The sequence below is a fragment of the Zingiber officinale genome, chromosome 3A (assembly GCF_018446385.1).
Source record: "Zingiber officinale cultivar Zhangliang chromosome 3A, Zo_v1.1, whole genome shotgun sequence".
Taxonomy (NCBI): Eukaryota; Viridiplantae; Streptophyta; class Magnoliopsida; order Zingiberales; family Zingiberaceae; genus Zingiber; species Zingiber officinale.
In genome coordinates, this window is record NC_055990.1 from 99,388,485 (window position 1) to 99,411,115 (window position 22,631).

The following is a 22,631-nucleotide window of genomic DNA, read 5'->3' on the forward strand; positions in this document are numbered from 1 at the left end:
TATAATTATGTTATTTTTTTAATGTAATATTACAGTTGTTGTTGACCGGAAAAATAAAATAAAAAATAAATATGTCTTTAGGAAATCTGACAATTAAGTGCAGTTTTTTAGAATTCCGCAACACGTTTGAAAATCCTGCGACCGCAAACGAAATGGCGCTTGATTTGGAAAATCTATAAAGTAGAAGGTTCTGTTTGCGAAACTGCGAAAAGAACAGCAAAAGTAGTCCATATCTGTCGTCGCCTTCCTCGAGGTCGATTTAACCTCTTCCAGTCGATCGCTGCTAAAACGGTAACTACTTCGCTTCATGCCTTCCGTTTCTCGCCGCTCCACCTCCGATCCGTAGCGCCGGATCTGGGATCTTGATCTTCTCCACCGCCGCCGCAGCCGCCACCGCCGCCGCCGCCATGGATCTCGGCTCCGCCCCCCGCACCGTCGAGGACATCTTCAAGGACTACAGCGGCCGCCGCGCCGGCATCGTCCGAGCTCTGACCCACGGTAAACTCCTTCCCCTCTTCCTCGCTCTTTTGTTCTTGTTTCACCTCTTTTTGACGTTGATCGATCACGATGTCTTTCCCTGTGTTTGGCGCAGATGTCGACGAGTTCTACGCCCAATGCGATCCTGGTAGGTCTCCTTCAACCTTCTCCACGCAGATCCGACGGGTTTGGTGGTTCTGCTTCGTTCTTCTGACTTGATTCTTTTTTGTTTGGCGCAGATAGGGAGAATTTGTGCCTGTACGGGCATTCCAACGACTCGTGGGAGGTGAACCTCCCGGCGGAAGAGGTCCCTCCGGAGCTTCCAGAGCCGGCTCTTGGCATCAACTTCGCTAGGGACGGGATGGAGCGTAGGGACTGGCTCTCGCTCATCGCCCTGCACAGCGATTCCTGGCTCTTGTCTGTTGCCTTCTATCTTGGGGCGCGCCTCAACCGGAACGATAGGTATGAGCTTGTCTCCTACTCTCATACTACATCACAAAGGACTCTTTGACATTACAATTTCATGATTTTGAACATAATGATAGCCATGAGGTGAAAATACACTAGAGTTGATAATTTTTTATAATTTTATTAATTCCTTTACATAAAATGCTATTGTCGTCATTTGCTTTGAGAATTCAATAGCAAGTCTAATTGCAACAAATGGGAGGACTGAATAGTGAATTCTGTTTCTTGGCTTCTGAAAGTTTGTGTAATCTACTTATTGTTGAGTTGCTTACCCAAAAATTGCCATCTTTGAATTTGTTTTTGGTCAATGTTTTTAAGTCTTTCAGGATGACTTCATCCCCTCTAATCAAGATCTTACCTCAAGCACTATGTGTGGAATATGTGTTACTCAATGAATTTTAAGATACATATAAATTTATGTTTGAATATTTTTTCTTTAACTCAGTACTCGTACATTTTTTAAATTGTTTTTTTACTACATCTTATAGGTAATTATCATTTTTAGGGCAGAATAGCAGTTAATACTTAATACAAAGATTCATGTAAGTGGCTTCTGTAGCCAGCAACTACTAGGCTGACTGGTGGATGCCATAATATCATCCATGAATCTATAACTTGTTCTCCAATTGCCACCATTTTCTTAATTCTGGGCATACTGACTATTGAGATAGATGCTGAAAATAATGAGTCACTAAAACTGAAAGTCTACCTTAAAGTCATTTCTTTGAATAGGACAAATTGAAATAGTTGAAGAAGTCTAAGATTGACCAAGTAGGAGATGATAATTCAATCTTTATCTGACCAATTTATTTATGGCTAGATTTGGTTTTTGTAAGAATGTTAATTTATCATTGTGTTGGAACCCTCAAAATTTTACACAAGAAGGTGATGCGTAGACATTATTGTGTCAGTGTCTCCTTTATCACATTACCTGGCTCCCCATCACCCATATTGTTTCCCATGGATCTCTCATGTTTATGCATACTTTCTCTATATTGTCTCTATCTGTGTTTTCTTTACACTCTCTCCCAGTGCTGCATACTCAGATATTTATTCAGACTCGTGCAAACATGGGGAATGTTAACTTCGTTATCACTTGACTATCATTAATGATCATGTGTTTCTTGTGCATTCAATGAATAGCAATTGGATCTCTTCATTCATGGACATGGTTCAGATTATAACTACAAAAACTGTGTATAACTGTGAAATATTTGTAACTTCAGTATTGTAGATGATGTTAATGGATGACTCTATACGGGAATTTGTGTTGTGTGATACAAACTTTATATTGACTTTAATTTTATCTATGCTATTCCTAAAATTGATAAGTTCTAATAGTATATATCTCAGAATTTTTTTGTCTGCGTCAGCTGAACTTTGGTATAATTGAACCATCAAATCATATAGGAACTTGGAACAAAGTTGATGAAGCGAAGAATATAGTAACCTTACCCAGAGGAAAAAGTCACATAGAGAAACCAAATTAGAAATACCTGAAAAAATCTAAATAAAGAAAATATACTTATCTTAATAGGGATTATAATTGTTTTCTATTTATTATCAATATAGGAAATGTTCATTGACGTCAAATTACCAAATGGCAAAAAAAAAATTTAAAATTTATTATAGATGTACTAATCTTGAATATTTTTCAATTTATTTTCTTTTATTGCAAATGTATCAATCTGATATGTGTCATCAATTATTTCCTTTTCCTTGCTATTCATTTCCGTGTGTGTCTTACTCAAGTTTACTAGGAAAACTTGCTGCTACTTACATCATCTCTCTTTCCCAATTTTGAACATCAAGGATAGTCTTGTTCTGTCCTTAGCTTTTGCTAAACTTGTCATTAGCTGAATCTGTTTGATCTAAGGATATTCATGTTTGTTTTCTTAAGAGTTATGTTGTTATTGTGCATTGAACGCTCATCTGCACACATCATTCGAATATACTCAAACAAACAAGCACTAGGTCATTAGAAGTGATTTAATTCCAAGGAGGTTTTGCAAAAAAAAAAAAAAAAGGTTGGGAGCTTGCTGGCAGCTTCTCTACTACTTAGTAGAATATGAATTGGATGCAAGAGGCAGTCCCAACAATTTGGTATATAATTTCATCATGAAACAATGTCAAATAGTATTATTTTACACAGAAAACTAAATGAACCTGCTAATCCAATGTTTAGATCACTACACTTGTATATCTTTTGATTCCATATTCATCACATGCTTCTTCAAAGAAGTTCCTGATCAACAAATTTATTGTTCACAAAGGCTCTGTTGCGTACTCACTGGATTTGTCACATCACTCCTTTATATGGTTTCTTTTGCTAAATGAAAATTTTCGGGATCAATAGATGACGTGGATAAGAAGGGGAGCCTTGGCACAATCATGTGACCTTGAGATTACGGTTTTGAGTCGTGAAAACAACTTCTTGTAAAATGCAAGTAAGGTTGCGTACAATAGACCCAATGTGATCCGACCCTTCCCTGCGATCCGTACTGGCGGGATCTTTGTGCACTGAGCTACCCTAATAAATGGCATCATCTGTTCGTGATTCATTTTGCACACACATATATTAAATGTTTTCACTTGTTTAGTTCTTATTAAGTGTAGATTAAGTAATTTTTATTTGTTTTAGAGAACACTCTGCATATTTAAAAAAACACTCTGTTCTTTCCCTCTTCTTAAGGTATAGTTCTGAGGCAGTATAAGAATGATCTACCTTATGCCAGATCTTCTCTGATTACCTTAGTTAAAATATAATATCTTGATACACTCCATTTAAGTAGGTGATATTGTAACAACCACCCTCCTTACTACTACTCTCTAAGGGCGACCGTTACCTAACTCCTACTCTACTTACTAGTGTCACTTATGCTATTATTAGCGACACTTAGATTCATCACGGTTCAGAGAAATTCCTACCGAAAAATTTCGGCAGAGTCTCCCCTGTACCGGTGACCAAAACTATAATACACAAGATATATACACAGCCACATGCGGCTGGATCACAATTTATTCACTACCACGCAGTAATAAATCATATCATAATCAAAAACTAATCTAGCAACATGAACTAAACTCAAGCTCCCAGAATGAAGCATAATAAGCTACAATGCACATCAAACTCAATCATAAACTCATAATTTCATAACAAAAATAAGGAAAAATGAACTAGACATAAACTCTAAATAAATAAGTCTTGCTAGTCCCCTCTGGACCTCTCCATAGTTCAGTCACCACACACATCCATCATCACCACCACCCTGTCGCCTCCCTTCATATCTTAGCTTTTCCTTTATCTGCAGTAGGAGGAAAGAAAACAAGATCTATAAGCGAAAACGCTTAGTAAGTACTAATCTATCTCACAAAACTCGAAATGCATAAATGAAATGCATAAGTGCTGAAACTGAAATAATAAAGCTATCTGCATGTGCTCATGGTATACAGAAAATGAACGGAATACAAATCATACTCAGTATCAAGCAGGATAACAAGAAACTAACAATGTAAACTTAGAATCAAAGAAACTAACCATTCTTATTTATTCTAAGCTTGGAACTTATTTCATTTCTTGTATCCTTGTGTTAGAAATTAATCTTTTAATTTCTATCTTTTACTTTCTTCTTCTTTCTTTCTTCCTTCTTACTTAACTTTTCTTTTCTTGGGTTTTCTTTTCTTGGGCCCAGGCCTAGTACCAACTCATGCGCATTCCCTAATAGGTTGGGGTTGCGAGCCACCAATCTTAGAAGAGCAGACCTCGGTCTACCAGGGCCAAGACCTCGGAAATGGTCACCTGGATTTGTTTAACGACAAGCTCTTGGATGTCGGGTACTAGCCTCTTACTTTAATTTACTTGTTATCTCCTTTTAATTAGACCTTGGTCTTTTTCTTTACTCATACTTCTCTTAATCCTTTATTAGAGCTTATTAGAATCCTTTAGATATATATCTAACAAGTATAGGATTACAACTAACCAAGCATGCTGTATAAAAATAACACAAAGGAAAACAAATCTGAACTCCCTAAGCCTGTTATAAAATAGAGCAAAGGAAAGCAAATCTGGACTTTCTAAACATGCTGTAAAATAGGGCAAAAATGCTACTTTGGGGATTCTAATCATGTTATAAAACATAGACAAAGAATACTACTTTAGGGTTTCTTAAGCATGCTGTAAAATAGACAAAGGATGCTACCTTTAGTGATCCTAATCATGCTGTAAAAACAAACAGACATAGAATGCTACTCAACTTCTTAAACATGCTGTAAAATAGGGCAAAAATGCTACTTTAGGGATTCTAATCATGTTATAAAACATAGACAAAGAATACTACTTTAGGGTTTCTTAAGCATGCTGTAAAATAGACAAAGGATGCTACCTTTAGTGATCCTAATCATGCTGTAAAGACAAACAGACATAGAATGCTACTCAACTTCTTAAACATGCTGTAAAATAAATCTCTAATCAACTTTAACTATGTACAACATGACCTTAAAGCAAGGAAATTCATGTACAACATACAACTCAAAGCATTCAACAGCAAGCCAAGACAATGCATCCTTAAGTGAACTCGTGGCAGCGACATGGGATAACTATAATGATCTGTTCGGTATGATCCTAAACAGGGCAGCAAGGAATCAACCGGAACTCCACTGTGCACGGCCAAAATCCCTAGCAATAATTAAGGATAGAATGCATACAATTCTACTTGGCACTAGAATCATACTACATGCTCAACTAACTTAAACGAAACCTTGATTTCCCTGTGAAGCTCACGGCAGAATACCCAAAAGCCAAAATCCTTATAGCATGTTTCGGATTCAAGAAACTCAGGAAAACAAGGAAACGAAAACCGAAAGATCGGAGCAACTCCTACCGCAGGTGAGTAGTACTTACCGCGATGTGCTTGCACTTACAACCGAAGGAGAGGGCTGCTAGGGTTCGGCGAGACTTGAAATCACCGCGCCTTCTTCGCGTCTACGTACTCTTCACGTCGAGGAGGTCACGAGGATGAGAAGGATTCTCGGAAAAACCCCTCGCCGGCCGCCGGAGGAAGCGCCCTAACTCGGCTTCGTCTTCGCCCAAGCACAGCGCCGTCGCACGCGTCGGGAGAAAGGAACGAGAAGAAAAGGGATTAGGGTTCGGGGAAAGAAATTAACCCTTTATAACCTAGGTTTAATTTCTGATCCTTACTATAACTTAAACATATTTCGTTTCATATCTTTTCACGAAATACCCGCGGATCAGTTGGTTGGCTTGGTTCGGTTAAGGCTCGGTTCAAGTCCGAGGTCCATGGTTCGAATCTCGGCTTGAATATTATTTTTGCTGAAACTTCTTTCATTTAGTAAAAATACCAAACGATCTCCAAAAATTACGTAAAAATACTCTAAAAATTCCTAAAAATCTCTAGAATATTTTAAAGGTATTTACCAATATTTTTATGGACTTTTAGAACTTGAAATAGGGAAAATTGGGTTGTTACAGATATGAAGCTGTATTTGTTTGTTTTACATATTTGTATTAGCATTGCTGTAGAGCTGTGGATATATAGCTTTCTAGTATCAATTAGACTGCATTTCTAACTGTGTCATTATGTTTGTTAGTTCCTCACCATGATATTTGGTGAACTACTGGTGGTTATATCCGTACTGGAGTATAATATGGAATGACATGAACTACTCGCTTGCTGTTATGTTAATTCTATTCTTCTTCATTACATCTAAATGGTTGAAGTTTCTAAGCTTCATTTCGACAATAGCAGTCAAAGGTTCTGATGATTTAGACCAAGTCCAAAAATAGTCAATTAATTAGATCAGGTGAGTGCATACTCCAGTGATCTTGTATGAAGCTAGAAGAAATTGCTATACTGATAGTGATACCAGGTAACAGGTGGAGTATCCAAGGACGAAGTTCAAATAGAAGCGATCAACTGCAGTCTAGGGATTATTGTGTTATAAGTGTTTTCGGTTGATTTACTATTGTCTTGGATTTTCTCAGTGGACTTCCCATGAAGTTAGATGATTAGTAAAAAAATCACTTAGCTTCTTTTTTAGGACGAGAATTTTGTTTGATATTGTTTCTTCCACGAAAGTTGTAGCAAGGTACTAGCGTTCAACTTCTAGGGTTCACGACTACTCATATAAGATTTTCTTCTTCCTCGGTCCCAACAGGAAACGCTTGTTCAGCATGATCAATGAACATCCGACTGTCTTCGAAGTAGTGTCCGACAGGCGGCAATCAAGAGAAAAGTCTGGTATTGACAGTGGTAGTAAATCTAAACTCTCAAAGGTATGGACATTAGATAATTGAATCTGAACTGTATTTTTGTTGTTCCTAATCTGTTGACTATTTAATTCTGAATTCCTGACAGAGATCGAGTGATGGACCGATAAAAAGCAACTCAAAGATAGCTAATGAGGGCAGCTACGATGAAGATGATGATGAACACAGCGAAACCCTTTGTGGTGCATGTGGTGGAAGTTACAGTGCAGACGAGTTTTGGATTGCATGCGATGTATGTGAAAGGTGGTTTCATGGCAAGTGTGTGAAGGTAACTCCTGCCAAAGCCGAGAGCATAAAGCAATACAAGTGCCCCCGTTGCAGTTCAAAGAAAGCAAGGCAGTGACAACTCGGAACCTTGCTCCTTGTGGATTATAGTTAGTCTTTCTTGCTAATACTGAATGGTACCATGTTTGATAAGTTACATACTCACCATCTGTAATTTTATATAAGCTTTTGGCAACATTCACAAAATTTGGACATTTTGTTTCTCGCTTTCTTGTTCTAATTTCTTGTCTTCCTAGCTGAAATGCAGTTATATTTCTGATAAAAGACTTGCTACTTAATCTGACTAATGATCTCTGAGTAGAATGTTCATGACAAAGGTTGCCTGAAATCCTTGTTGTTTCTTATTCGAAGCTCTGATATAATGTTCATGAAGTCAGAGTATAAATAGTTAAAAGTCAGGTTTGTATCAAGTGAAGTTTGGTATCATTAGTTCTTTGTATGTGTGTTTTCTTTTAGAGGAGATGAGATCCTCTGTCCTAAAAATATTGTGTTCCTGTGTCTCAATATCAATCGGATGGAATAAATCATATCTCAAAGATGCAGTGTACATCATGAAAATATCATAGCCGTCCGATCAACACTGGAACACATGGATACAATATTTTCAAGATAGAGGATCTCATGTCCTTTTAGAAAGGCAATGTCTTAGAACTAACATTTTCATCAGTTGAAGTAAAATAAATAAATATATAAAGTAAAAAAAAAATCTGAAGATCTTAGAGGAAAAAATGAAAAACTTTCTTGAAACTAAAAAAATAGGATAAAGTATTATTTTGTTTTTTTTAACATAGGCCACTTTTTAAAATAATAACAAAAATAAAAGGTATAAAATGTATAGTAACAAGTAGAGATTATGACTTAATTATGATTAGGATTGAGTAATCAATTTAGAATTGTTTTTTTTTTCAAATTGAACGGATTGAATTTTGCCATTCAAATTGAATAGATTATCAAATTTATTCAAATTTTCTCATATTGAAAGAGTCTAGTGTTATTTTGGTTTAATTGGCCAGGTTGCTGGGCGTCAAGCGAGGGTTTCTTCCGGACGATTTTCGACCGTCCGTTCCGAATTAAAATTATAATTTGATGAGGACAGTGAACCCAGAAAGGAATCGTAATAAATTGCGTCCGGAACATGATCATATTCTAATCACAAATATGAGTAATCCATCCTCTAGACCAGATGCTAGTTAATTGCTTGAGAAAAGTTTGTTAAATTATAAATTGCTAATTGTTGTTCCTATTTAGTTTTGAAGGTTACAATGAGGCGATGTATTAAGAAAAAGTAAATATTTAAAAGCTTTAAAGTGTTTCGAAAGTTTTAAAATTCTAAAAGTATTTTAAAAATAAAATAAAATACGAGGGGTGATTTTCAAATCTTGGTCCCCGTCTCTAATTTATAATATAAAAAATAATGCACTGAAAAAATCACGGCCCAAGACAATCTACTAATCTAGTAGTCTGGAATTCATTGGGCCGAACCGGTCCGTGGACAACACTAGACAACGACCCGCTTCCATCTTGCTCCCGATCTCATTCTCGTCCTCAGCTCGTCGTTTACTTTCCCTCGTCGAGAGCGATTAATCGGCCATGCCGGGCGATCCGACCATCCACCACACTTCCGATCTCCGAGGCAGCGACGGGGCATCGGAGGGGGCCAGTTCCCTCGTTGTCATCCTGGTGGGCGCCCCTGGGAGCGGCAAGTCCACCTTCTGCGACGACGTCATGGCCGCCGCGCGCCGCCCCTGGGTCCGCGTCTGCCAAGTACGCTTCCGTGTCGCCATTTCCCCACATCATTCTCCTCCAGGTTTTTTTTTGCGTGTCGATTTCGTTGCTCGAGGTAGTGGTCCTGTTAGAAAATAAGCATCTAACCGATATCAAACATGAATCAACATGTGCGATAGACTATCGTTCTTCTTCTCGCGCTCTCATTCTTAAAAACTTCTTTTTTCCTTCCTCCAATACACGAGAATCAGATGCAAGCTACGGCTGATCCGTTTGCCGAGTTCGATTTAGGGAAAAGGTGCTCTTTGCCATCTACTATCCATATGAGTATTTCGATGCAAGTTGGAATAAGATCTAGGTTTTATTATGATCATGAAGAATGCTTGTTTTTTCTTCGATACTTATATAATTTATGTAAGTACTAGGGTATGGTATGGGTAGTTGTTTCTTCCAATTTAGCTCAAGGATGCAAAATTAAACTGTGACTATTGTAATATTATTGTCACTTTTGCATGAATTTGACACTTTGATCATGTCTGTGAAGCGGGACAACTGCCCACCATGAAATGTAGCAAATTCCTCTTCTTTATACTTCTTCCCTTTGGACATTCGATTAACTTGTTTTCCCATTTGCAGAGCTGCCTGTATTTATTGGCCTATAACCATCTGATCAAACGTCATTAATTAGTCTTGTTTTAGTAAAATATAGTCTTTCGCTTTTGTTTTAGGAGCAAAGTCCTTGTTGGAAGCTTTGCATCACTTTTTAATTTGACTGTATCGGACTACATCATCTCTTAATTTCCAGTATGTACTTGCCTATTATATAGATTTCTCATGATTTAGTTGTTCTTCATGTAGGATGTCGTTGCAAATGGTAAGCAGGGGACAAAGTCACAGTGCATAACGAGTGCATCTGCTGCACTAGAAGAGGGTAAGAGTGTATTTATTGACAGGTGTAACCTTGAACAAGAGCAACGAGCTGATTTTGTTAGACTTCGTAAAGTGCAAGTAGATGTGCACGCAGTTGTTCTTGATCTTCCTGCCCAGCTGTGCATTTCACGTTCAGTAAAACGGACTGGGCATGAGGGAAAGCTACAAGGTGGAAGAGCTGCTATGGTTGTCAACCGTATGTTACAAAAGAAAGAGTTACCAAATCTAACTGAAGGTTTCTCTCGAATTACATTTTGTCAAAATGAAAGTGATGTCAAAGAGGCTGTTAAAACATACAGTCAACTTGGCCCATCAGATATCCTTTCAGCTGGAGTTTTTGGACAGAAAAATAAGGAAGCAAAAGTCCAGCTTGGGATAATGAAGTTTTTGAAGAAAATTGATAAACCAGATTTTGATGCCTCAGGCAAAGATTCAACACCTGTTGGAAATCTCCCCCATGATACTGCTTCGATTCAAACTTCTGTTACTAGTACATGCTCAATGGAACTAGAAAAAAATAAAGAGGACCTGAGAAATTCAAATTCAAAATGCCCGTCGCAGAGATCTCTCATTGGTGATAGTTCCATGGACTTTGTTCATACTCTAGCTTTCCCATCCATCTCGACAGCTGATTTTCAGTTTGACCTTAAGTTGGCTTCTGAAATCATAGTTGACTGTGTTTCTGATTTCTTGCAAAGATTTGACAATATTAGGCTTGTTCTTGTCGACCTCAGTGAAAAATCAAAGATTTTGTCCTTGGTTAGAGAAAGGTCTGCAAATAAACACATTGACTCAAGTAAGTTCTTCACATTCGTTGGAGATATCACACAGCTGCATACAAGAGGAAACTTGAGATGCAATGTAATAGCCAATGCTGCCAACTGGTAAAATTATTTTATGTTAAACCTTTGATTGTCCTCTCACATGAGTTCTCGTATCTTTTGAACTTTTCTGGTGAAACTTGTGGTATTCCTTAAAGTATGTTTGGTAAAATATTGTTTGGTATTAGGATATGCTTTGTTGCTGTTTCTTCCATGTATGTAGGATGAAGTCGCTGATGATGTTTTAATACCTTTTTTTTCCTAAAAAAAATGTTAGAATGTTAACATTAAATGCTAAACAAGTGCATAATAAATCTTAGCGCATGATGCTATTTGAACAGAATTAGTTTATCAATGAAGGTTCAGTAGTACGATCCTGCAATCTCGTGGTTGATGGTAAAGAGATCAAATTGATGATTGAAATTACTAGATAGAAGAGACTTGTATATATGCACACTATTACGCACATTTTTGCCCCTCCAAATGGTTCATTATAATGCACCATATTTTATTACCTGTTCCATCTGTTACTACATGTGTGCTTTGATGGATGTCTAATGGCTTCAATTTGTCATGCAAATGTGCTAGTTTAGACTTGAGCTAGCTCATTCTTTATTCAATCAACTTTCAGTATTATTAGCTTTCCGAAATTAGGATATGCCTAAAATAGTCTCTAGAGTTCAAGTTTTTTAATGGAGTTCTTAAGTCTCTTATCTTCAATTTTTATCTGAAAAATACTTCAGGCTTTCTATATCTTTTAATCTCTTCTCTCAGTTGAATCTATTTGCAGGCAATCTGTTAACATGCTGTCTCTTTAGATTGAGAATGACGCAAACCGAATAAGCCATTACAGTTTGATTGGGAAGTTCTGTTACTTAGAATGCTTATATTTCTTATTGGGTGCTTCATGTAGGCGGCTGAAACCTGGTGGTGGAGGTGTCAATGCAGCAATATTTAAAGTAGCTGGGGAATCCCTTCAAATTGCAACAAAGAAATGTGCTGACATTCTCAGTCCTGGAAGCTCTGTAGTTGTTCCTCTTCCATCTAACTCGCCACTCCACTCAAGAGAAAGGGTGACTCATGTAATTCATGTTGTTGGTCCAAACATGAATCCACAAAGGCCGAATTGTCTGAACAATGACTATGTTGAAGGTTGCAAAGTACTCCGTAATGCTTATTCATCACTTTTCGCAAACTTCGCTTCCATATTGGAGAACCAAAGCAAGACCGATAGCAAGCGACATGTGAGTGCAATTTCTAGTACTCATGTGGAAGGAACTACCATCACATCCTCTCCAGATAGCGATCAAATGGCCAAGCAAGAAGCCCAATCTAATCCTGACAGAAACAAAAAATCAAAGGTTTTTGCAACTAGTGGTGCTTCCAAGGACAAAAGTATTGTCATGAATGATAATCATGGTCATACTCCATGCAATGAAAACACTGGCAACTTAATGAGCAGTGCTTCTCTAGGTGACGCGGTGGACGAGAACAGAAGGCATGCCAAAGTTACAAAAAGGTCTTGGGGTGCTTGGGCACAAGCACTTCATGAAATTGCCCTGAACCCCGAGAAGCACCAGAATGTTGTAATGGAGAAATCAGATGACTATGTTGTTCTAAATGATATGTATCCCAAGGTTTGAAACGGTAACATGCTTCCTCTCTTCGCATATCATGTTCATTGTTCTTACTGCATTAGTTCATTCTGCAGGCGAAGAAACATGTCCTGGTTGTATCGAGATTGCAAGGACTTGATTCTCTTTCAGATGTTCGCAAAGAACATCTTTCTTTGTTGAAGACAATGCATTCTGCTGGGCTGAAATGGACTCGGATGTTCTTAAAGGAGGATGCTTCTTTGATGTTTAGACTTGGATATCACGTGGTATGTCGGCCCTTCAACAATAACATCGTCTTCTCTATTTCTTAGTCTAGTCAGATTCAATGTGTTTATTCTCTAGGTTCCGTCAATGCGGCAACTTCATCTTCACGTCATAAGCCAAGATTTTGATTCTCCACGATTGCAAAACAAGAAACACTGGAACTCTTTCAACACTTCGTTCTTCCGCGACTCAACCGATTTGATCCAAGAAATCGAGAAGCACGGAGTGGCCAATATAAATGACGATGAGAGTCTGTTGAAAATGGAGCTGCGCTGCCACAGATGTCGAAGCGCACATCCCAATATCCCGAGACTCAAGTCGCACATAGCTCTCTGCAAGGCTTCCCTTCCTGCTTCACTTCTCGACAATGATCGACTTGTATCTGCATCGCCAAAAGGTTAATGTGAGATCTCAACTTCTCTTTAAGCATCCATTGTACATCTCTTAGTCTATTATCTTTTAATTTTTTATCACACCACCCAAAATATTGTTCTAAAAACTAAATACATGCAGTGTTTACTTACATCATAAATTTATTAGTGTTTTAGGATTTGATTCTCGTTTACCTACATCCCATCGTCAACGCGATCCATTGTGTTCGTAATCAATGTGACATGTTCCGTTGCATTTGATGCTCAACTTGGATGAAAGCCTCGGCATAACTTGGTCATGTTGATCACTAGACAAAAGATACTCTAACCTTATCGATCCAAACCTATAAAATGGCACAAGTTCATTGAGGTATAAACTCTCCTTGTCAATTGTATATTTGCCTCGTCAAGTTTCTTCTTTTGAATTCGTACCGACTCAGCAAGGAGGATTCATATCAGCATCCCAACATCAAACACTTAAGAGCATCTGCATTCACATTTTCAATCTCTTTGAATGTTATGTCAACGTCACATCAAAAATAAAAAAATCCTTATATAGTTCTTCATTATTAAAAAAAAAATCTCTCAACAACTTTTCTTCTATGTAGATATCATATTTTTTTCATTATATATATATTTTATCTTTCCTTCGTATTTCATCCTATATATAATTATTTTTTTATAAAATTTAAATTTATATTTTTATAAAATTTATCTCTTCACTATCATATGTTACCTCATCTTGTGTGTGTTTCTAATAACAAATATTTTTAAAAAATTATTGACGACACATAGTTGCTCTGTCATTTGAGGGGCGGACCTTCCTCCCACTATGGGAGGGAGGGTTATCCCTCATGCCACATCACCAATAGAAGCTCCTAACTAGAGATGCTCTCAGTAGTTGCCATAACTCCTAACTAGGGATGCTCTTAGTAGTTGCCACAGGTAGCATCCGGATGAACACCCCCAACCCCACTATATACGTGTAGTATTCTAAATGCATGAAATTAAAACGTAAATTGTAAACAGTTATAGTGATTTCTTGCAGATCTGCAATCGGCGATGGTAGAATGTGATCTTCAGACTTACTATAAGAAGAGCAATTACAAAAATCAAAAAGCTCTTCACAATTTCACAAATCAAATTCCACAGTCTCAGATGTTCTTCTTTCTCTCATTCTTCCACTCATTCCCCTCGATAAAAGACTTGAACGCCTTATATAATGGAAATACTAAGGGATATATTAGTAAATTGTCCCGTGGGAATGGGAACGTGGGAATGTTGGTAATGGAAACATGGGAATTGGGCTACCCATGATTCCCACGTTGTCCATATTTCAACGGGGAAATTTACTAATATACCCTTTGGTATTCCTATAAAAAATATAAGGTGTCCAAGTCTTTCATCAAAGGGAATGAGTGGAAGAACGAGAGGAAGAAGAACATCTAAGGTTGTGAGATTTGGTTTGTGAAATTACGAAGAACATCTGAGGTTTTTCGCTGTAAGTGTCCATTACTAAAGACCAGTTCATTCAGATAAGTCACTAAGACTAGTTAATCACAAAGACTAAACAAGTCACATAAACTATATAAGAGTTTAGTCATAAAGATCATATAAGAACATTCAATCCATATTGAGCGAAAATGATTTGTACAACAACAAGCACACTGAGCGATTGTTGCTTTGTTGCTAAGAAGATTGTTATACTTTACATATGCTCTCAGGGCGATCAATCCTACAAAGTTGTTATACTTTACTTAGTCGCTATTCCAAATGAATTAGAGACATACTTATCATAGCACATAGTCTCTTTCCTGGCAGTACATATCCATTATCCAGGAAACATCCAATCTCCCGGTGGCACACAGCGATTGTCTTGGAGATATTCATGTCTTGCTATTTACCCTGATTAAATAATTTTCATTTATATCAATATGAACATCTCTAATCTCTTATTATGACTATTATGTCAAGAGCATGTTCCATATTCAATATTCACAATTATTTCTATACATAACAGAAATGGATCAATCAGTGAATAACATTAAAAGATATAAATATATTTAATATTTTTTTAGCTAGAATTTATTCATTCTAATCAGTCGTTTTCTTAGTTATGCTCCATACACCGAATCATCCATAGCCATAGGATTCATGCTAGAGTAACAGACAATGATTAAAACTTCAAATAAACAGCTAAATAGTCACTAAAGGCAAAAACTAATATTAACTTATAATCTCAAAAGTCTCACATAGTAGAGAAATAGGGATTCATTCTCCTACTACCCTTATTATCGTAATAGCACATATGGTATGAATCGCATACTACGATGTTATTCTCTTTACTAAAAAAAACACATATTTTTTTTTCCAAATTTAATATCATACGATTTTAATCTAGATATACCTAATATCTAATCTTGAATTCAACATATGAATTCCAATCTAACATTCAACAGGTTCAATAAATAGTGGTTCATTTACTTCGATCATTATTAACACATAAATGATCTCATCTTGACACAATTATCAAGGTGACCTTAACTTATGGATCTGTCTCTGTTTATAGTTACGTAAGCTGTCTCATAAGTAATGGTCTTACCTCTATTTGTACTCAACAAATAGAGATGACTGTCCATGTGAGTAGACCAATCTCAACCTACCAACGTGCTCACCGAAATTTTATATAAATGTAACAAAATCATATACACTAAATAAATTATGGCAAATCACACAATCAAATCATAATATCTGATTGTTATTACAATATTGTTACATTCTACGAAGTCCCAAAGACTTTACATGTTCTTTAAATGACTCTCTAGTATTGACTCAGTAAAAGGATCTGCAAGCATAGCATGTGTAGGGGTATACTCAAGAATTACTTTTCTTTTGGCCATAATATCCCTCACAAAGTTATATTTTATAGCTATATGCTTTCCTTTACTGTGATATTTGGGATCCTTAGAAAAAGCTATTACAGCTTGACTGTTACAGTAAATAGTTACCGGACTCCTCAGCAATCTTCAGATGCTTCAGGAACCTTCTCAACCAGACTGCTTCTTGCACAGCCACTGAACATGCTACATATTCATCTTTTATAGTTGACAAAACTACACAAACTTGTTTCTTGCTGTTTTATTAGATGGCGTCACCATTTAGTAAGAACGCATAGTCTAATGTGAATTTTCTATCATCCAGGTCCTCAGCCTAAACTACATTTAAATAACCTTTCAGACTCATATTTGGTTCTTGAAAATAGAGGCAATAATCTATTGTCGTCTTCAGATATTTGAATATCCTTTTTACCACCTTCTAGTGTCTCGGTCCTATGTTTTACTGGAAGCGACTGACTAAGCTAAACATCATAGCTGATATCGGGGCGTGTACACAACATAGTGTATATCAAACTACCAATAGCACTGGCATATGATTTTTTATTCATTTCAGCTATTTCCTTTGATGTTTTGGAACACATACAATTGCTCAAAATAGTACATTTCACAATAGGTGTATGTTCTATGTTGCAATTAGACATGCTTAAATGATGTAACATTTTATTTATATAAGACTCTTGTGATATATTCAAAAGTCTTTTAGGGCGATCTCTAATGATCTTCACCCCTAAGATGTACTCAGTTTCTCTCATATCCGTTGTATCAAATTGTGATGACAACCACTTCTTGACTTCATTCACATACCCAATGTCATTTCCAGCTATTAGCATATTATTAATGATAACCATCATTTTGTCATGATATTGTGATTCATATAGGCATACTTTTTAATCGTCTCATATGTTTAAAGTTATGTTTACATCATGTTTCATGAGTTAGAGCCATTTGTGGGCTTAATTACAAATTATATCATATTTATGGTATTTGATGCTAATATTTGGTTATATTCTTTGTAGGCATCAAAGGGAAGGGACTCTAGTTTGATCAACTCAAATTGAGTTCAAATCTGAGCTTAAATAAGAAGATCAAGCTCTGGAACAATCTCAGCCGTTCATCCAAGATCGGAGTAGATCTAAGACATCTGTGAAGAATCTGGTCAATAAATGTAATGAAATAGGAAGTTTCATGTCTAGCCTTCACATTCATTAGACCATAATATCCGAATGAATTAATTGCAATGGTGATTTAGCTCTAATAGCTTTACCAAATGATTTTCTAGTTGTTTTTTCAGAAAGACAATGCTCACATATAGACAAGTGAATCTTAGCCTGAGTGCTCAATAGACCTCTCTAGCCAACTGATTCATACGTTCTTGTCTTATATGTCCTAATATAGCATGTTAAACCTCATCAGTTATACCTGCATCATTAGTTAGAGCAATGTTCGAAAAATAACTCTCAATAGAATAAATGACATCTGATTCTACATCGAACCATAAAACTATTTGTTAAAAAACTATATCTGATTGACACTGAGTTAATCTTAAGTTCAACACACCAATTGTAAAATTTAATATAATACCCTAAATCAAGAAGACATGTAACGGTAACAAGATTCTGTCGAATTTCAGGAGCATATAGGACATCATGTAGAAACAAAACACTACCACCACGAAGTTTGAGTTTGCAAGTGTCGACTCCTTTGATTTCAACTCTTACATTGTTTCTTACATAGATCCATTTGTTGTCAGTTGGTATCCAATGATACTCTACAAATGTAACTCACTCCTGAGCTACATGGTTGGTTGCTCCCGAATCTATAATTCACAAAAGATAAGAATCAGCTAACAATACTAAACTAGCAACAAAATACTCAGGAAAAGAAAACATACTTGGATTTATCTTTTTTGGCTCGGTGCACTCTTGAGCGAAGTGACTCTTTTTGCTGCAGTTAAAGCAAGTCAATTTGCTTTTAGATTTCATTCCAGTCTTCTTTCTTTTCTTCATAATTGGGATCTGTCTCACAGCAGCAACTTCTTTCTTCTTTCCCCTCCCTTTCTTGAACCATTTCCTTTTCATGGATCTAGATAATCCAATAGAACCGACAGCCACATAGGCTACTCCAGAAATCCTTGCGAATTCAAATATCTCTGACTCTAATTTTACATGGCCTGAGGCATCAGTGAAAGTCTTGATACTTTCACTGTGAGTTAGGGTATGCTTCATGGTCTCCTAAGAATCTGAAAGGGAATGAATAACTGTAGGATCAAAAATGTAACAACCCAAATTTCCTCATTTCGAGTCTCAAAAGTAATTAAAAAATATTTGAAAATGCTATAGAAATATTTTGGAGATTTTTAGAAATTTTTAGAGTATTTTTATGTAATTTTTGGAGGTTGTTTGGTATTTTTACTAGACGAAAGAAGTTTTGACAAAAAAAATGTCCAAGCCGAGATTCGAACCCGCGACCTCCTGCCGAACCAAATTTTAAGCAGATTCGGCTGACCAAGTGGGCAAGCGGTCGTTACTGATCAAATAAAGGATGAATTGTATTTAAGGTATAGTATTTAATAAAAACCCTAGTTACAAAAGAGAGCTTAATTTTTCCCCGAGATCAAAAATTTCTTCTCACCTTTCTCCTCACGCGTGCGACGACACGACTTCTCTCGGGCGAAAACGCAGCAAGAAGCCGAGTTAGGGCTTCTCTTCGACGGTCGACGAGGGTCTAGATCTGAGAGTCCTTTGTCTCCTCACGATCCTTTCGTCGAGGAGAGTTCGTGGGCACAAGGAAGGGTCGAGTCTTGCGATTTCTCCGAAATCCTAAAGGTCTTCCTCGATTGTAAGTCCAAGAAATAGCACGGTAAGTTGCTACTCACCTCCAGTAGGATAGCTCCAAGGTTTATTCCTTGTTCCTCTTCTTGTTTCCGAAGCTTTGCATTGTTCCCTTTTTGTTTCATTGCCATAGCACAGGGTATGAGGAATAATTGTAGTAGCAAATTGTTTTCCTTGTGTTTCAGATCATGTTATGCAGAGTAGTTGCAATTTGGGTTCCTTTTTGTTTAGTTGTCGTGTAAGTTATTGATAAGGGTTTGCTGCCGTGAGTTCAAAGGAAGGAAGTAATTAGATTAAGCATGCAGGGTTGTGTTTTGTGGATTACTGAAAGAATAGTTATATCTTGTTTTCTTGTCGTGACATTGAGTGTGAAGAATTGGTGGCATTGGAATAGTTAGAGGTTTAAGAGTAGCATGAGTTTATTTACTTTCTTTGCTTTCGGATTTTATTGTACAGCATGGAAATAGCTAAAGGTTTAAGAGTAGCATGAGTTTATTTACTTTCTTTGCTTCCGGATTTCCTTCTTGTATAGCATTAGGATAGCTTGGAATTAAAGAGTAGTTTAAGGAATTATTCTGCATTGCATTATGTTTTGGTTCCTTGTATGTTCTAGTATATTATCATGTTCACGTATCAACTTTTGATAGCAGCAGCATTATTTTAGTAGATGACATTTCTTTTGCTTGAGCTAATTGACTTGTCTTTATTAAGGGGATTTGAACAGTATTGGATCTTATTTCCATTTCCTTGCTATAGATTCAAGCATGAACAGTATCGATTTTAGATCTCTAGATTTCTTTGCTATTAGATTTTGATGAGTATGACATGCAGATTTTTATAAGTATTGTACGCAGATTTTTGATAGGTATGACATGTAGATTTTTTATAAGTATTGTAGGCTGATTTTGTTTTCCCCTTGCTTTTAGATGTGCATGAACAGATTATGGCATATATATATATAACATTTAGTTTAGACTTTTCCTTGCTATAATGAGTAGCTATAAGTAAGAAAAGACCAAGGTCTTGATAGGATCCCTAAATTTTAAGTATTGGGATCAGCAGCACACTAAGTGCCCAAAGGAATGCCAAGGCATTTTATTATAAGAATATTACAAGATAACAAGTATTTTATTTTAAAGAGGCTAGTACCTGACTTCCAAGGTTGCCGTTAAACAAATCCAGGTGACCAATTCCAAGGTCTTGGCCCTGGTAAGACCAAGGTCTTTACCCTCGTCAGACTGGTGACTAGCTACCACAGTCTCTATTAGGGAGCGCGCTTTGGTACTACGCCTGGGCCCAAGAGAAAGTTTATTATTATTTTGAAGTATTAAAGTATAAGTTTTGAAACAAATGAAACAATCTTCACTTATGTTTAGAGTCAGCAAGTTTAGCTTCTTTTAATTTGAAGCATGCAGTGTTAGTTTTATTTGTTTCCTGATTAATTTATTGAGCATGATTAGACTTATCTTCCAGCATGCAGTTTTATCATTGTATAGCATGATTAGCTATTAGAAATACATGAGTAGATTTCCTAGTTTCAGTACTTTTGACATGAGCAGCTATATATGTTTTCTTTTAAAGCATATAGTTTCTAGTTTCTTCTTGTATACATGCATATCCAAGTTTTTGTGAGTTAGATAGCACTTACTAAGCAATTTTGCTTATAGTTTGCATTTCCTCTTACTACAGATAAAGGAAAGGAAAAGATATAGTAAAGGAAGGCGACAAGGTGGCGCGGATGGTGTGTGATGCCAGGACTATGGGAGAGACTTGGGAAGTTATTGAGTTTTCGTGTTTAGTGGATAAGAAACAATTGAGTTGTACTTTATAGTTCATGTCATTTGAGATTGTATTTTATTCTCCATGTCATTTGAGTTCATTCGTGTTTTAGATTGCATGCTGTGATGAGTCTGCTTAATAAGTAGATATTTTGGTGTTTGACACTTATTTAACTGCGTGGGAGTTTGATATATGTTCCAGCTGTAGGACCGTTAGATTCGATAGAGGGGGGGGGTGAATATCGATTCGCAAAACAAGAGTTTAAGCGCAGCAGAAAAAGATAAAGTAGACACAAATATTTTTACTTCGTTCGGAGCCTGTGACGACTCCTACTCGAAGGCCCGTTGTCCTTGACCACTTTCGTTGGGCAATCACTAGCAAGTCGAAATATGATTACAGAAAAAGTACAGGAGATGCTAGTAATAATAAAGCAATACCGACAAAAAGAAAATTAAACAAAAACCGGAAGAGCACTTTTGTCGGAGCGTTGTTGGTGTCGCACTTGAACGTCGAGCAGCAAGATCAGCAGAAGAGTTCTCAGTCAGAGTTGATTCTGAAGCTCCTGTCTGGGGCTTCTTTTATATGCTGTTCCGCTGGTTCCGGGCGCCTGGAGTGTGACGAATCGCTCAAATCAAGATGCTCCACGAGCAACGAGGTGTCCGGATAAAATTGCCCGGGTGCCCGGACCTCCCGGCGCCCGCGCCCGGACCACCTTGTTCCGGAAAGACTCCTTTTCCCGCAAAACAAGGTTAGTCCGAGGCAAATATATATCCTGTAAAACAAATAGCACAGTTAAAGTTCAACAGATAGATAAAGAGAGTATGACTTAGATTCCGCTCTTTCCGAGACCGGAATCTAGTCACGATCTCGACTTAGACATCCGAAATGGATCTAAGCCGGATCGACGCCTAATGTCCCTTCCCGGAACGCGTCATCACTCCCTCCGGTGACTTACCTCACTTACCCGCCAGACGTCCGGTCGACCCGTCACTTCTCGCCAAGCGTCCGGTCCGCCCGTCGACCCGCTTGGCCTCTATCGGTCAGCCCGTCGACCTAGCCGGACTTCTCGCCAAACGTCCGGTCAGCCCGTCGACCGCTTGGACTTCTCGCCACCATCGGCCCGTCGACCTAGCTGGACTTTTCCCGCACACTTGATCAAAGTGTCAACAACACAACTAACTTAACCTCTTTGTCATTCATCAAAACTGGTTAGACCGTTAGTGCTACCCGCACCAACAATCTCCCCCTTTTTGATGGAATGACAACCTGGTTAAGTTAGTGAAAGCATATGTACGAAACAACATGCATTTGTGTGGTTTTAAAGTCAGTTTGTGTTTTCAAATTGGTTTAGCTAACTTAACCACCTAACCCTCCTCGCCCTTTGGCATTCATCATAAAAAAAAACAAGGGTAAACAATCATAGTGTAGAGTTACTGAATAACACTTAAACAATCATAGTTCAGAATTTAAGGACAAAAGTATAATTTTTCAATCCAAGAAAAGATCAAGTTGACTTGGGGGAGTATAAAGTTTTTGAAAACTTGTATAAAGCAGTAGTTTTTAGCTTTTAGAAAAATTTCAAGATTTAAATTTACAAACATAAGTGTATAAGGTCTAAATTTCAAGATTTAAATATTCAAAACAAGTTTCAACTTTGAAACGCTTTTTCAAACATGAGTTTTCAAAACCAAAAATTCCAAAACTAAGTTTGAAAAACCTATTTTTTTCCAAAATTGATTTATTTTTCACCAATAAGTTTGTAAACGATTTAATTTAAAACTTAAGTTTTGACAATGATTTAAGTTTGAAAAATCTAACTTTCATAATTTTCAACATTGAGTTTTGCAAGTCAAATTTCAGTTTGCAAATATTGATTTTGAA

General features: G+C 37.0%; 2 protein-coding genes across 4 annotated transcripts; both read left to right on the top strand.

The window, feature by feature from the left end:
- The first annotated feature begins 224 nt into the window (after positions 1-224).
- Positions 225-7,710, top strand: LOC122052161 (PHD finger protein ALFIN-LIKE 1-like). The gene is made up of 5 exons (XM_042613563.1): positions 225-498; positions 593-625; positions 717-939; positions 7,120-7,237; positions 7,320-7,710. Exons 1-5 carry the CDS (start codon positions 408-410, stop codon positions 7,572-7,574), a joined length of 720 nt encoding a protein of 239 aa, XP_042469497.1. The 5' UTR covers positions 225-407; the 3' UTR covers positions 7,575-7,710.
- Positions 7,711-9,007: 1,297 nt separating this feature from the next.
- On the top strand, positions 9,008-20,676 carry LOC122052160 (transcription factor bHLH140-like). Of its 3 annotated transcripts, none has more exons than XM_042613562.1 (6): positions 9,008-9,280; positions 10,100-11,055; positions 11,906-12,629; positions 12,704-12,874; positions 12,951-13,275; positions 20,661-20,676. In XM_042613562.1, the coding sequence occupies exons 1-5, from the start codon at positions 9,107-9,109 to the stop codon at positions 13,272-13,274; spliced, it is 2,349 nt and encodes a 782-aa protein (XP_042469496.1). In that variant the 5' UTR covers positions 9,008-9,106; the 3' UTR covers position 13,275; positions 20,661-20,676. The 3 variants fall into 3 exon arrangements, with proteins under 3 accessions (XP_042469496.1, XP_042469495.1, XP_042469494.1); XM_042613561.1 differs by lacking the exon at positions 20,661-20,676 and adding an exon at positions 17,157-17,319; XM_042613560.1 differs by lacking the exon at positions 20,661-20,676 and having other exon boundaries at positions 12,951-13,437.
- Positions 20,677-22,631: the final 1,955 nt, after the last annotated feature.